The sequence below is a fragment of the Galeopterus variegatus genome, unplaced genomic scaffold (assembly GCF_000696425.1).
Source record: "Galeopterus variegatus unplaced genomic scaffold, G_variegatus-3.0.2 Scaffold4786, whole genome shotgun sequence".
NCBI lineage: Eukaryota > Metazoa > Chordata > Mammalia > Dermoptera > Cynocephalidae > Galeopterus > Galeopterus variegatus.
In genome coordinates, this window is record NW_007730897.1 from 43258 (window position 1) to 59162 (window position 15905).

General features: G+C 37.1%; 1 protein-coding gene across 1 annotated transcript in view; it reads right to left on the minus strand.

Annotated features, from left to right (window-relative positions):
* Positions 1-15905, minus strand: part of SLC12A6 (solute carrier family 12 (potassium/chloride transporter), member 6) — an 83130-nt gene that overhangs the window by 2871 nt on the left and 64354 nt on the right. Inside the window, exons 10-25 of the mRNA XM_008588355.1 lie at positions 14879-15037; positions 14600-14698; positions 14267-14324; positions 12121-12295; positions 11709-11827; positions 10284-10382; positions 7853-7972; positions 6981-7085; positions 6438-6606; positions 4665-4860; positions 3925-4094; positions 3092-3223; positions 2366-2473; positions 1974-2158; positions 1481-1614; positions 54-530 (exon numbers count right to left, since the gene is read on the minus strand). Of these exons, the coding sequence (XP_008586577.1) occupies positions 439-530; positions 1481-1614; positions 1974-2158; positions 2366-2473; positions 3092-3223; positions 3925-4094; positions 4665-4860; positions 6438-6606; positions 6981-7085; positions 7853-7972; positions 10284-10382; positions 11709-11827; positions 12121-12295; positions 14267-14324; positions 14600-14698; positions 14879-15037 (2120 nt within the window). The 3' untranslated portion in view covers positions 54-438. The remainder of the gene's footprint in view (positions 1-53; positions 531-1480; positions 1615-1973; positions 2159-2365; positions 2474-3091; positions 3224-3924; positions 4095-4664; positions 4861-6437; positions 6607-6980; positions 7086-7852; positions 7973-10283; positions 10383-11708; positions 11828-12120; positions 12296-14266; positions 14325-14599; positions 14699-14878; positions 15038-15905) is intronic.

The window sequence follows — 15905 nt, forward strand, 5'->3', positions numbered from 1 at the left end:
TTCCCAAGCGGCGCACTGTCCAGTGCGCCACCGGGCCGGCCCTTTAGACTCATCTTTAATGTTGGATATATATTTGCTTTTTGTCTTCAGTTGAATTTGTAGCATCCCTTTACCAATCCATTTATTGGCTTAGCTTGTTAATTGTAATTTGCCTTTGACCGGTACAGACATGGCTTTTAGGACTTGATCATTGTTCTGATGTTGAGGGAGTATTTGCTTCTTCTGTAAGACAGCAGATCATATGGGAGCAAAAAGCAAATCTATTTGTATTCTTTTGCACAAGTCCTTGAGGCTTAGGTCATCAAGAGTTCAGTGTGATGTGTAGAGAACACAGGCCTGTAGCTGAGTGGGAGTGTAAAGAGTAAAGAGCTGGAACTTCCATGGAGGATGGAAGCCATTTAGTAAAGGTGAGGCCAAGAAGAGTCACTCAGAAGTAGATTATGAATAAATGGTGATCACTTCACTGCCACCACCCCGGACAAGGAGGACTCGCTCTAGTCCCTCGGTGAGTACTTCTAGGAACTCCATGTCTTCAGAGTTTGTCAAGGAGATAAACTGGCAGAAGACGAGCACACTTTATAACCTGGCTTCATAATAATGAGTTTACCTGATTATAGAGCTGCAAAATGAGTACGCTCGTCTTAATTATTACATACTCAGAATTAGAAAAGTCTGAACTTTGGATTCAGTTTAATCCGGTGAAGTAATCAAGGCATCTAATCCCTTTGCATATATAATACAAGACTCCCACTTGTTAGATATTTTCTAAATGCCATTTAAAAAATGGGGAAACCCACGGTGGTATGTTATTCTAAATGACAAAATAAGATAAAAATGCCTAAAAATAATTTTTAAAAAGAAAAGCCACAATAGGGCAGCTTATAAGATTCCTAGAGAGCACCCAAGTAATTTCTAAATGAAGGTACTCAAGTCAGATCTAATAGTTTTCCTATTTCTTTTTTGTAAACTTCTTTCCCTTAATAGTACTGGTGGGATGGGCCAGTCTATGCTGTTGCGGTGCCAAAGAGTTCCCATAAAAACAATCCTGGGATAAGTGTATGAGGAAGAGCCTCTCTTTTCTCTCAGTTAAAGGAAATTTCACCTCAACAGCTTCTACCCTAACACCATCCAAAAGAAAGAGGCTTTGCAAAATGGGGAGAACTTGAAAAGGAGGAAGGATGTGGGTATTCTGTCTGCAGGATCGTCAGAAAGGGTTTAATATGCTGAATATTAGAAGTCATGTTGCAAATATACCACCTAAAAATTCTTTTTAGGATTTGGAGAGAATATATTATACCTCTAACTCCACAAAAAGGGATTAATCTCATGATTTTATAAGAATCTTTGCATAAGACTTTTAAGTCTTCCTCAAAGAGCGAAAGTGGAGCACAGACAATAATCGTCTCATCTAAGAAAAAGGCTTAAAAAAAAAGATTAAAAATATCTTCCCCACTGGCAGCTCTACTCTTGCAAAGGATACAGTTTTCATCACCCTCAGGGTTTCTGGGTGGCCCCGGCATATTTAACAAAACTAGCTTTGCTTCATGGGACTTGTTAACTATAACCTCATTGAGCTTCACTGCTGTATGCATCCGCCTTACATTGGACTGGTCCCTGGATGGGGAAGAAACAGAGGTACTTTAGACACACAGAAAAATTAGCTATATAGTCAACCTTAAAAATTTGAGATCCATTTTTTTTTTTTTGCATAACTATGGATAATATGATAAAATGACTTCCTTATGATAATATCCTCAGTTTTCTCATTATACATTTGCTTATTTTATAGGAACACAGTATGGCAATGAACTATATGGAGAGAAAGAAGATGTTTACTTTGCATACAATGTTAAATGGGAGCTAATATGCATATAATATGCCTGTTTTCAGGCAAAGTTACATGTGTGCTGTATTATGACTAGAGTCACCTGTGTGCTGTATTATGAGACAAGTATAGGAATGGGAAAACTTACGGACGCATGTTAAGCAGGTCCTGGAATCCTTCCATTGACTTGGCTTTTTGCCCTCGGGATGCCATGTACTTGTCTTTTGTCCAGGTCATATGCACCTTCTCCTGATAGGTTTCTGTCTCTTCATCCTCATCAGAGCCAATGCTTGTCAATCGTAGCATTGAGTTTCGGTCTTTCACCAACTGTGCCTGAGGAAGATCCGACCATAGTTATTCTACCTAATTTTCTCTCATGCTTCATCTTCAATTATTTTGAAACAATAATGGGGTTATAATGGAATAACTGATAAAGTGAGAAGGAAAATATTTGTCACCTCTGAAAGCAATATAGTTCCATTCCTTTCACTGACAGACTGGGATTAGGTCTGGGATTAGATCAATGCAGCAAGGTCTCACCTCTCTGTCCCGCTCTGTTTTGGATAGTCGCATGTGCCGGAGCATCTGGGACCTTTGTTCCATCATCAGAGTGCGCTCATAAGTATAAGCTGATATGTCACTGTCATGCTGCCACAGACATTACACAGAGTGGGCAAAAAGCACAAAGGAGAAAGAAAGATGAACAGTACAACCATACATTTTATTTCCATTCACTAAATTATACCACAAAAAGTATCACAGTATCAATCTAAGTTTCACCCCTATTTTCTTCATTGAGCTACATAAATATGTTATTTTAGATTACAGATAGAATCCAGAGGTCCTGAGATTCTTTTCCATAATCTAACCATTAAATGTCTTTCCTTGAAACATAAAACACAAACTCTAGTCTATTTTTTTTTTAATACTGCCAGGTTATAGAAAATTTTTTAAGCACGTGAGATTTTAAACATGAATATGTGAATTAAAAATTAATGAAACTATATTAAACTGATAATAATCTAGCAGAAATATAAGGGATGTGTAATAAACAAATGAATAAGAAAGCAAAACCAAAAACACCACCAAATACACATCACATACACATTCTACTCATCCACGTCAACAAATTAGGATTTTGTTGGAACTAGGGGGGTTAACTCACATTTACAGCTGAACAAATTTCCCCAAACAAAAGGTTCTAGGAAGAAAGGGTGGGGCCTAGGGAAACGGAGGTCTCTTCTGTCTCAAACTCAGCTTTCTTACCATCTCCACCACTTCCACCTCGGCCTCAATGCGCAGATGATATAGGAAGGTAGCTAGGTCCTTCTTCATCTGGATACTGTTGTCTTCTAGTTGGGCTACTGTGAAGATCCGTATGCTGCATTTTCGCCACACCTGAGAGAGTGCCGTACATACAGCAAAAAGGCAAAAAAAAAAAAAAGTTATTTCCTAAAACATGAGGCATTGTGGCCTAAAACAACCTTGCTATAGTATAAGGGTATTTGCTGCTGGCTTCCTACTTGCTATTATTGTACTAGGGCAAAAGACTGACTAAGCAACACATTAAATACAGATTTAAGGAGTTCTTTATTTCATAACTAGAAAACCTAGCAAAAAGGAAAAGATGGTGTGTGGTACAGTAAGAAGGTGCTTTATACAGATAGCACACTGATGATACCATGTAGACTGTAATATTTACTATTTTAAATTTCAGTGTAATTAGTCTTACCAAAGGATGAGGATACATGTGTGTGAGATACACATATATACACACACACACTTACATATACTTTAGGTTTCCAGTGTTTCAGAGACTTCATTTTTTTGTCGTTTTTTTAAGACGTGTTCACTTGTTATTGTTTTTCCCAAGGGGTCATATGGAACTTTATTAAATTTGCTGAATTTCACTTGGAAATAGGTGGGTATCAAATACAAAAACTACTTCTCATAAGGTTGAAACTGGGATCATGGCAGAACTAAGAATAATCCCCAACTATTCTGATTCTAAGCCTCAACACTATATAATCAAAGATGAAGCGTTTGTCTAGTGAATCAGTACAGAAGGGAAAACAACATTTTAAAAAAGTCTGAAATACCTTGTACTGTTTCAGTAGGAATGGTAATAGCATGAGCATCCCCCCATCATGCACAATCCACCACACATCAATGTTGCCCTCAGAAAATTGCTCCATGTTGCTGGGAAAGAAGGAGATGTTTTTAGCCACCAGCAGAGCAAGATGGGCAGCAGTTGTCACTCGAACTGTGCCTAGGGAGAAAAAAAGAGAATCAGGATCAGCAGAAAAGAATCCGTAGGCTTGGGTATTTCCCACCATGTCAGGAAAGCAAGGGTAACGCTCTTTTACATTTCTTTGTCCTATTTATGTAATAGGCTATACCTCGTTAAGTAACAAAAATCATTGAGAAAAATCTGAATAGCTAACATAATTAGACTGAGAACCATGGTTTATGTTACTAGATACATATTCTGATGACTAATGGGTAGGGATACATGAATTTGGAAGACTTTGATGCTGAAGGAAAATTCCTCCAATTCCTGTGAGAATGTCAACACAGGAAATCATAAGTGAAAACATGATATTTTCAGAGATAGTTGCTAGCACAAGACTTGAAAAAGAATTCATGAACACAATATAAAGCTGGAGAGGGTGGGTAGCATCAGGTTATTACTACTAGTAGTTTTCTAGGTGGCCTTATAAGATTATGCTTCAGCAGTGGCATAGTCTCTACTATAGGAGACTAGGAAGTGGCGTTAGAGTGACAGGGATTTAACTATATCCCCTACTTGGGCCCTCCTATTATGATAAATGTTTAGTACCAATAAAAGTCTTCCAAGCGCGGGCATCTTCACTTTGGCGCCAGCCATTAGGCCAGCCCATCACCACTGTGTTGTGCTTCATGCCTCCAAGGCCACATGACTGGATGAGGTGGGAAATGCCTTCTTTCAGCTTGGCGGCCACCACCAGCTGGCAGAATCCTTTTACCTTCTCTGCCTCCATTAGGTGCTTTATGGTCTGAAAGATACACAGGACCTCAACACGGAATGACTTCACCCTGGATCTTTTAATCCATTATTCCTACTCCATATTTTACTCCCCTCATCTTTTCAAACTCTGCATAAGACTGTATCTCCTTGGAAAAGTCCAAGCAGTTAAAATTGTACCAATAAAATTTCATCGCATCCTTTGTCTTTTCACTTTCTAAAGTAGTTTCTCTGCCATTTCCTCTATTCTACTTTTCCTTAGCATACCAAAAAACTGAGAACAGGGATCTCCTCAAAGTGAGTACTCAACATTCTTAATTGACTAGGATGAGTTCACCAGTGTGAATATGATTTCCTTCCTTCCTCACTTCCAGCCATGCCCTGACTCATCTTCCTAGAAACTCAATCTGATGATTCAATTTCACTTTAGAATTTTCTAAGGTATGCTTTCTTTTCTGCTTTTCCCATTCCCATATCTCTTTGGACATTTTTTTTTTTTCTTCCGTGTCCGGCAACGGATCGCAACCCTCAGTGTTGCCCCCGTACCGGACCGGGGACCGGCAACGGGATTGCAACCCTCGGTGTTGCTCCCGCGCCTCGCTCAGCCAGTGAGCGGGAACCGGTCTGTATGTGGGATCCGAACCCTCGGGCGGGAGCGCCGCTGCGCTTCCCAAGCGGTGCACTTATCCAGTGCGCCACCGGGCCGGCCCTCTCTTTGGACATTTTAATAGTGATTACTGATGACACTTGTATCTACTTTATTATTCTTTTATTTAGTTGAGCCAATTTGGAAATATCTCATTTACTCCACCCTCTTGGTGGAAAGGGGAAGGGAACAATGGTGTGGAAAATGGATATGATTTTCACATAGGCCTGGATTAAGTCAGTGGTGTAGCTAGGATATGAATCAGGCCCTCCTGATTTGCAATCCTGTGCTCTTTTTATTTATTTTTACCATCATTCTGGACTAATGTTTCTCCAACATTTCTAGTTTTTGGGTTTCAAAGCATTCCAAAATGAAATCCAGTAAAATTTTTGATATGCAGTTGGAAATTTCTCCAAACAATAGGATTAGTTCTATCATTTATAGTATTAGAGTGAAAACTTTTCCTTCTTCAGGTAGAACTTTAATATTAAGTATAGCTAATCAAAAATAGCAAAGCAATCTTACTTATGATATCACATACGAGGGTATTTCAAAAAGTTCATGGAGAGATTTGTATTATCTTTTAGTTCTATCCTTCCAGAAACTTTTTGAAGTACCCTCATAGACTAGTAAACAGGAAAAGCTGCTTATTGCCCCCAAGATTGAGAGGAGTCCTCCTCCATAGTTCAAGGGATAGATTTATTTACATGACTTTTCAGTTCAGTGTTTGGAGTCTATTTGGAAATAACATTTAGCCTTGATAATTTTGATAAGAAGGAATAAATAACTGTCTTCTGGATCATCTTATTATTTTGGAGAACATGACTGTTCAAAAGTGAGCACTAAGTGGGAAACCTCCTAGATCACTCAGGAAAGGGATTAACTTAGAAGTCTGAAGTCTTACCACTTCACATCACAAAGTTGTATGCTAAGTTCCACTAAGTCAGTAAGTCTTGACTTACCTGCTCAGCAGCTAAAGCTTCGCCATAGTTCTCCAGGAAGTTCCCCACGATGACAGAACCCACAATAGTGAGACCCTTTCCTGCTTTCAGCTGTGAGGCAAAGGTGAGGAGGCGAGGATGCTTGACATGTAAGTCTTCATCTAGTTTCAGTAATACAAGCAACTGAGGCCTGTGAAGAGGTTGGTGGGGGATTGAGGGGGAAAACACTTTTGGTTTGGGGAACAGGAATGACAATTCCACCCTTTAATTCAGGAGATCTGTATAAAATATGTAATTTGACAGGAGTATTGAGTTATTCTGAATGCTCCCAGTATTATCTCAAATTGAACAGTATTCAAGTAAGAATATCAAATGGTAGAAATCTAGATCATAAGTCACATGAAGAAAGGGAATAAAGGAATCAAGGACTTGGGATAGTTCAAAACAGGTCCATTATACCAATTCCTCGACACACAAGATTTCCTTATCCTATAATCAACAAAGCAAACATTTTTGTGCGTTCTCTATCTCCCAAACACCACTAAGTTCTGTTCATTTATATACCTCCAGTTTTTAGTGTGTGGAGGGCCTTCCTCCAGCCGAAGCAAAGCAAACCGGGCTGCACTGAGGGACAGCCCACGAATACCATCACCCCATTCTTTCTCGGCTCTGGGAGAAAAAGAAGAAAAGAACACAGACATATTTAAACTATAAGAAGTACTCATATAATTTAAAAAAAATAGTTTATTTCTGAATCTAAATAACATGCACAAGGTAGAAGATTAAAACTCATATTAATGATTTACATTATGCTCTTTACTAACATAATGAACTCACTGTAAGCAGATCAAAACTAAGGGTTGCACCAACAGACTGCACTGCATTAACAGTTCAGAATAAAGGCTGGAAGGGTCACTTCCTTGGTCCTCTATATAACTATTCAAAAGCAATAATTTAAAATAGCAATTTGGACTAGTAAATTATTAGAGTCCCGGAGTTTAAGTTATCTTGAAAATAATGGGGAGAAAGCAAAATTCAGTGTAATTTGCTGAATCAGAATGTTATTTATTCCTCATTTTTAGAAGTTGTCAGTGAGGTCTTAACTGTACAAAGTTATTCAGGACTAATTTCTTTTTCATTTCAGAGACAATCCTTTGACTGAAGAGATAGCAAAAATATTTCTATTTGTGTTATGCTTTGTTTAATACTGATCATTATTATTTAGTTATTTTTCATTGATCCATTCATACTTTCTCAACAGTTTCCCCTTATGATGAAAAGCTTGCATCTGCAAGAAGGTTAAGAGAATTAGGGTGCAAAATTTGGTTATGGACAAAATTATATGTGTCCTTCATATAATTTTCATTGAGCTGGATCTAACCAAACTAGCCAGTCTTGATACTTTTAATATTGATCAAGGTCAAATTCATACTCACCCCTGGTACTCAATGTACTTGTAGATCATACCAGCTATTACCATAGCTACAATGGCATAATACCAGGAAGAAATGAACATCAGAGCCAGACAGATACTCATTCCCATGAAAGAGAGGGCCCTAGAAAATTAAAAACAAAACACAAACAAAAAAGTGTCTTTCTAAGCAGCTAAGAAAAAAGCCTATGCTATAGAGGTAATTTTTTTTTTTTTTTTTTTTGGGGCTGGCTGGTACAGGGATCTGATCCCTTGACCTCTGTCTTAGCAGCATTGCACTCTAACTGGCTGAGTGGTTAGCCCAGAGGTGCTTCTTAAACTATCTGTGGTGAGGAATTTTTTTTTAAAATTTCCAATCTATTACAGACAGAACTTTTATAACATGCAGTAAAAATAAACTACTAGAAATATTATCACATTCCTGGATGCTGTGGCAATGTTGAATTACTGCAAGAGTTTCTAAATGTTTATTCTTTTTTAAAAAAATTTATTTTAGAATTGAAACGTAATTGATTATACATATTTATGGGGTACAGAGTTGACTATGAACTATTTGTGTACAGTATGTGATAAATCAATATTACTACATGTTCATCATTACAAAATGATAATTATTCTTTGTGTCCCTTACCCAATTACTCCCTAATCCCCCCCTCTCTTCCCCTTTCCAGCCTCTAGAAACTACAGGTCTGTTCTCTCCTTCTGAAAGTTCAACATTAAATGTTTATTCTCAGTTTCTACAGTTGTCTTATCATGGATTGGCAACCATCAGTAGAACTGCACCAAGGCCTAAACCATCCTTTCTACTAGAGGATGTTTCCCACTGCTGGAAAAACATATAAATGAATTGGGGGTTCTATTAAAGTCATCTGTGGTTATGAGGACGATTAATACCCACCTGGCAAAGCAGGGATGGGACATGAAGTCAGAAATGTTAATAACTCTAAGATCTTTTAAAAATTTTCATATAAATATTCCTAAAATTTTTATGAACATTTATTAGTGTAACTGCAAAAATCACTGAGAAGAATTTGCCATTAGTTTTCTTTTCTTATTTATTTTTTTGGCAGCTGACCAATAAGAATATGTGAACCCTTGACTGTGGTGTTAGAACACTGCACTCTAACCAACTGAGCTAACTGGCTAGCTCCATTAGATTTCTTACTGTACCTAAGAGAAACATGACAGAGAGTTATGTGCTAGTTTTGATCAATAAATTAGGTAGACAACTACATTTACTGAAGTTCTTTTGTGTACAGAATGAACTTCCTAGCTCTATGATAAATTTTAAAGAATAAACAGGAGAGTTGTTAATCTGGGGAAGATTAGTATCTAATGAAAATATAAGGTAAAGAGAAAGAGGAAAAAATATTAGAAGCAAAACAACATAAAGAAATGTTCATAATGAACTTTAAAGTTAAAGCTAGAAAGAGGATCAGAGGTGTTAAAATCAATTGAAGATCTAAATTTTGTCAGGTAAAGGTCACATCACTGCCTACCATTGGTAGGTGAAACCAGAAAGAGATCAAGGAGATAGCAAAGAGGAACGTAGCAACAAGTACATACAGGACATAATTAAAGAGCTCTTAGCTATGAGAGAAAAGAGATGGGAAAGAGATGGATGGTAGCTAAAAAATTTTGATGGCTCCTTCAGAACTGGGAAGATTTAACCACAACAACATCAGCAGCTGCATTTCATTGAGAGCTTTACTATGTACCAGGTACCATGCTAAGCACTTCAGATTTATTAGTCCCATTATACAAATGAGTAAAATGAAATTTTACTTGATATGTGCTTTGCTGATGGTTACAAAGTTAGGAAATAGTAGAGGTGAGATCTGAGCTTGGATCCCCTGACTCCACTGCTCACATTCTTAACTAGTAAATTAAATTGTCATAAGGAAGAGAGTTTGACGATGAAAACTGATGAGAATATGAGAATACAGACAGAAAGGGATGGGCTGGCTGGTTAGCTCAGTTGGTTAGAGTGTGGTGCTGATAACACTAAGTCCAGGGTTCAATCCCTGAACCGGCCAGCTGCCACAAACAAAAACAACAACAAACACACACACATAAAACCCTCCAAAAAACCCCAGAAAGAGATAAGTCCTTTTCTTATCCAGTGCTTAGCCAAGAGGGAGATGAGAAAATCGACAAGAAAAGGGAAATTTTAACCTGAGGAATGTAGCAGGCTAGAAATATTTATAGTTTTGATCTTTATCCTCAGTGGGTGTTATAAGTTATTTTGTACTGAGATAGCTAAAAATGGGATAGGAGGGAGTGCATTCAAGAACTGAACAATGAGACAGACAGTATGGAATGGATGGCCAAGAAAAAAATTGCATGGAGAACACAGAATCTCCCTAGTTTTCTAGTTTGATGATGGGTTCTCTCCAAATGTGGGGGAAAAAGAAGGAAAAAAAACCCAGACTTACCAGTGGTAGTAGCGGAATCGGGGTCTCCAGTTGGGGGTTCGAAGTAATGTCTGCAAGGCACATGCCAAGTTCACAAAGAGGTAACACATGAGAAAAAACCTGGAAGAATAAAAAGAGTAAGAGGAATGATTATTATTATAAAATGATTCTTTTAAGGTTATTTTAAATAACTAAGGACCTTTGCTGTACTGAAGCCTGTCTCTAGACTATTAACCCTTGATTTAAATAGGAAGTCAAGAAACAAACCTCTTCTGACAAACTAGCTCATCCTCTTATGTTCTCACACTCAGTCAATGACACAACTACTGTTTACTCGGTTCTTTTTGGGATAATCCAGATTTCCTCTTCCTTACTCACTCTTGTTCCAAATTCATTTACTAAGTCCTATGGATTCTACCTATTTAAAAATTTCTAAACTTCTACTATTATTACTGCTACCACCACCTTAGTTCAGGCTCTTATTTCTTTCCAATCAGCATTTGCAGCTCAATTTTTGTCTCCTTCTAACCATCTTTTATACCAAATTGATCATTCTAAAACATATATATGATCACTTTGTTCTCAAAGGAACACCCACTACTTCCAGGTAAAAGTTCTAGGTCCTTTGTTATCTGGTTCTACATATTTCTCTAACCTGCTACTCCCCAACATGTCCTCCACTCTGGCCAAGCCAAACTACTTTCAATTCTCTGGATGTGCTACATTGTTTTATTCCTCAATTCCTTTTAGGCATTCCCTAATTGGAACCTTCTTCACCCTTTCTTTTCTAAGCAAATAACCAGTTATTCTTTAAGAAACAATTGTCATTTCCTCGAGAAAATCTTTCTTGAATCCCAGTCTGTTCAGATGACTCACTTCCATGCTTCTATGATACCCAGTGTTCAGCTTTGCCATGGCATTCATCATGCTATCCAGGGATCACTGGATTCCTTTTCTATCATCGGTTCCTTAAGACTGTGTGATGGGCTAGCCAGTTAGCTCACTTGGGAGAGCATGGTGCTGATAACACCAAGGTACAGGGTTCAAATCCCCATATTAGCCAGCCACCAAGAAAAAAAAAAAGATTGTATCTTATTCATCTTTGTATTCTCAGCGTATTTCACAGTGCCAAGGAGATAGTAAGTCATGAATAAGTCACAGGTATATGAATGAAAGCTAACAGTAGTAGTAAAAGCTATAACCAATTGATAATGAGTCAGAAATGAAGGCAAAGAACTTTTGAAGTCACACAGGTAGGAAAAAACTATAATAATTTATAAAAGTTAGCCTTATACATGAAGATTCTCAGGAATATTTATTATTTAAATGAATTTACACCTGTATTTTGCCCACTCTGTTATCACTACAATTATATGACTGATGGAAATCAACATGTATTATATATCATTTAAGTAAGAACAACTGAAGACAATAACTAGCTCTTACATGGAAAGAATTGGGGCCACAAGATCCAGGGAGGCAATAAGGATTCCCAGCTCTGCAATGGCAGCAGTTAGAAGTAAAGCCCAGGTAGGTTCCCCATTGGCTTTGCTGTGACCAAAAACCTATACATAGAAGGAAAAATGTCAGGCACAGAAGTATTGAGTCAATGCTCCCTGATTTCTCTATCCTACAGTTTTAGATATCTTAAAGATGCCTGAAAGTGTTACAATGGTGGTATCTTTTAAACACATTTACAGCAATCACATATAAACTTAAACTAGGGATTTAGAGGATCTTGTAGTAAAAACCCACGTCTCCGCATTTATGATCTAGTAATGTCTAAGCCCACAAAGACTACACTGTTTCCTCATAAAACCTAGTAAAAAAGAAGAGGCTATAGGAAAAGGTCACTCACCCTCAGAAATGGTATGATGTTATCCTTAGCAATAGCCTGTAGCAGCCTCGGTGCCCCTGTGAGGCTCTGAAGTCCAGCCCCACACGTTGAAAAGAAGGAACCAATAACAATTACCCATGGGGATGGCCATGATAAGGTGCCCACCACCAAATTACCTTTCACAGCATCCCCGAACCTGGGAAAGAAACAAGAGTAGGGGAATTAAATCTGGAAATAACTTTAGACTGAAAGACTAAAGAGACATTCACCCAGTTTTTTCTATTTAAAATTTTTAGAGAATCAAAGTTGAGATAGACAGGAATATTAAGAAATGTAAAGGAAGATAGATTTGATAAAAAGGCACTGTTGACATATATTAAGAAAAAAAACAACCTACAGGGCTAGAAAATAAGCTAAGCTTCAATTACAGTTCTCCGCTTCAGATTCTCAAAATATCTGCTCCTGGAGAAAATTGGAAAAGTATAGAAAAATACAACAAAGCAGGGGAAATTCATAATTTTAACAATATTTAACATTTGCATACTTTGCATAGTTTAGTCTATTTACCATGTTTTTAAAAACATAGATGAGATCTTCTGTACCTATAATTCTTTATTCTTTTTAAATGTAAGCATTTTCCTGTCATGAAAAACTATGAAAAACAATTGGTAGTGGTTTGAATATTGCATTATAACTTACATTATATATTCTTGTAGTGTTGATTTTCTATTATACAAAATACTGTAATTAACATATCTATGTACATATCTACATTCACACCAGACTTTTTTTTCCTTCCCCTTTTGGCAGATTCCTAAGAAAGAATAACTGTAACAAAAGAGATCAATACCTTAAAACATCTCAAAAGCACTACCAGGCTGCCTTCCAGAATGTTACACTAAATTGTACTCCCACTGGAAGTATATGAAGGTGCAAGTCTAATGGCACATACACACTCCATGCTAGCCTTGAGCATTAAAATATAAATTTCAAAGACACTGCTAATTTGAATGGTGAAACATGGCATTTCTCTGTTTTTTATAGTTTTAACAATTTTTTATTAAGTATTACACACAAAAAGTAATGTGCAAAAAATAAATGTACATCTCAATAAATTTCCACAAAGCAAATGCCCCGGGAACCGCCATACAGGTCAAGAAAGAAATCATTGCCACACCCAAAAGTCTCTCTAATGTCCACATGCCCTTTCTTCTTCCTCACTATCCATTATTCTGACTTTTAATTTGATCATAAAAACCTTTAATTCTTTTATGAGAATTCTTGTGTATGATTCTTCATGCACATGTGCATGCATTTCTGTTGGATATACCTAGAAGTGGAATTGTGGAGTCATAGGTGTGTGCATATTTGACTACAGGAGATAATGACCAGTAGCTTTCCAAAGTGGTATTCCAATTTTCATTGTCAATAATAATTGTTATATTACAATAGTCCCCCCTTATCTGTGGTTTCACTTTCCATGGTTTGTTAACTGCAGTCAACCAGGGTTCAACAATATTACATACAATAAGATATTTTGAGAAAGATCTGTCTAGGAATTTCTTGCAAAAACATATTTTATACTCATAGGTGAGAGGAAAGGAAAAATAAACACTCAGCAGCTGTCATGAAGGAAATGAAGAAAGTAAGTTTCAGGCTTTTATTTAGAATGCCAAATAGAATTAGATAAGTATTTATCTTATAGAGAAGATGCTAAAGACAGGGGATGGCTGGTTAGTTCAGGTGGTTAGAGCATGATACTGATAACATCAAGGTCCAGGGTTTGATCCCTGTACTGGCCAACTGCCAAAAACAACAAATGAACAAACAAAAAAAGATGCTTAAAATCTTTTCTCTTTTTACTTGCCCTCCTTTACTTTTGGTCCAGTTTTCCAACAGTTCTTAATATACAAGGAAATCCTTATTCAGACAGATTCGCTCCCTTTTTGAAGAGCTATATTCATTGTGTCTCACATATTTATAACAACATATTGGCCCTTATTATTCACTAATCTGTTTGTGAGCTATATACGTATATTTTCTAATTGTTAGTCATAATTGATACCTCAGGGTGGGTTTTTGACTTTATAACTGTCTTGGAGCTATGTGGGATGATCACAAATCATGAAAGATAGACACAGAATTGTTACAAGAAATAACTACTTACTTGTCTCTGAGAACAACCCCTTCAACACATGCACCAAAAAGGACAACATTGCTTAAATCTACCATATTAAGAGTCAAGGAAATGGCTGTTTATCCTCCAACATGAGATAGAAAGTAGGCACTTAGGATATTTCTTCTATCAGTAAAACTAGTTATTAAATTCACTAATCCTATAAATTCTTTCTTGAATTTTGTGTATGAGGTGGGCAGGTTATCTGGCAAGAAGTGAAGTCGTGGAAAGCAGATATCCTTATTAGGATAAAAATACTCATCACCCTAGTTCTACTGTATGTTCCTATGACTAAGACTCAGATTAGATCCATGAAAAGGATACAGACAAAGGAGGTGGTCAGGATGGCAAGGATAGTGCCAATGGGAATGGACTTCTGAGCGTCTTTGAGATCCCCAGATCTGTTTGATCCAGCCATGATGCCTTTAGAGAGGGGGTAAAAAAACAAGTTAACTTCTTGAGTTCCTGAAGACTTTGATATTCACACTGATACCAAAGACTATAGGCAAATTGAGGAACCCTGAGAACATAATTCTGTCTTCTGAGAAAAATCACCCCCTCGGTCTGATAGTTTCTAAAACAGACAACAGCCCATCTGCTTACCTGTGACAGAGGGAAAGAAGATCCCTACCAGAAGAGTGAAGGAGGTGGTGATGTCAACAAGAACATATTCATGGTTTAAACTGCCTGAGACATCAGATGATTTGGCTGAGGGCTTTTCAATGATCTCTCCCTTGGGTAGATAATTACTCCAAAGATTCTCTGCAGTAGGAAAAAAGGGAATATAAGCAGCAGCAGTATGGAAAGAAGATAATTAGATAATTTCCTACTCAAAAAACATAAAAAATTGAACTCCTCACTTATGTCATTTAAATGGGTATGGTTGCTACTACATGAACACACACACACACATATGTATCACATAATAAAACACACATAAATAAAAACAATGCTTTTTCTAATCTAGTTCAAATATAATTTGACAAAATGCCTTGGTACATACAATGCAGTTAACTTTAGTAATGCAAATTAACAAAGGTTTTTTTTTGTTTGTTTGTTTGTGGTGGCTGGCCAGGTACAGGCACTGAACCCTGGACCTAGTAAAAGTTAAACAGACTAAAGCTGAATGCCCCACAAAGTCCCTTATTACTTTTTTATTAGTCATCAGTGTTGTTTCTAACACTTCAGTGTGAACTTGCTTATGTGCAAAGAAATTTGTGGACCAAACATTTAAGACAGAAATCATTTAAGGAAAGAGTTTCAGGAATTTAGCTGAGTTAGGAAAACACAGAGGTGTATGTGGTGACATTAAAATAGTTCTATTCCAGCTGTTAATGCAGGAAGAAAGTTAGCAATTTTACAAGAATACACAGAATATTTTACCTTAACCTAGGTTAAAAATGATTTGTTCAGCTCTGCTCTCAAAACGAGGTACATTTTAGCAGACAACACTGCAAGAGATTCCTGAATAAGGACGATTTTACTTATAGAAAAGTAGAAATATGTTGAATTAACAACTGTGTGTTGAGCTTAAGGAATAAATAGCACCAGGGTAGTGAGTCCTCATGAACAAGAGAAGAATCTAAGATGGCAGAGCCTATTTTCCTCAGAGAACAATAAAAAAAAAAAA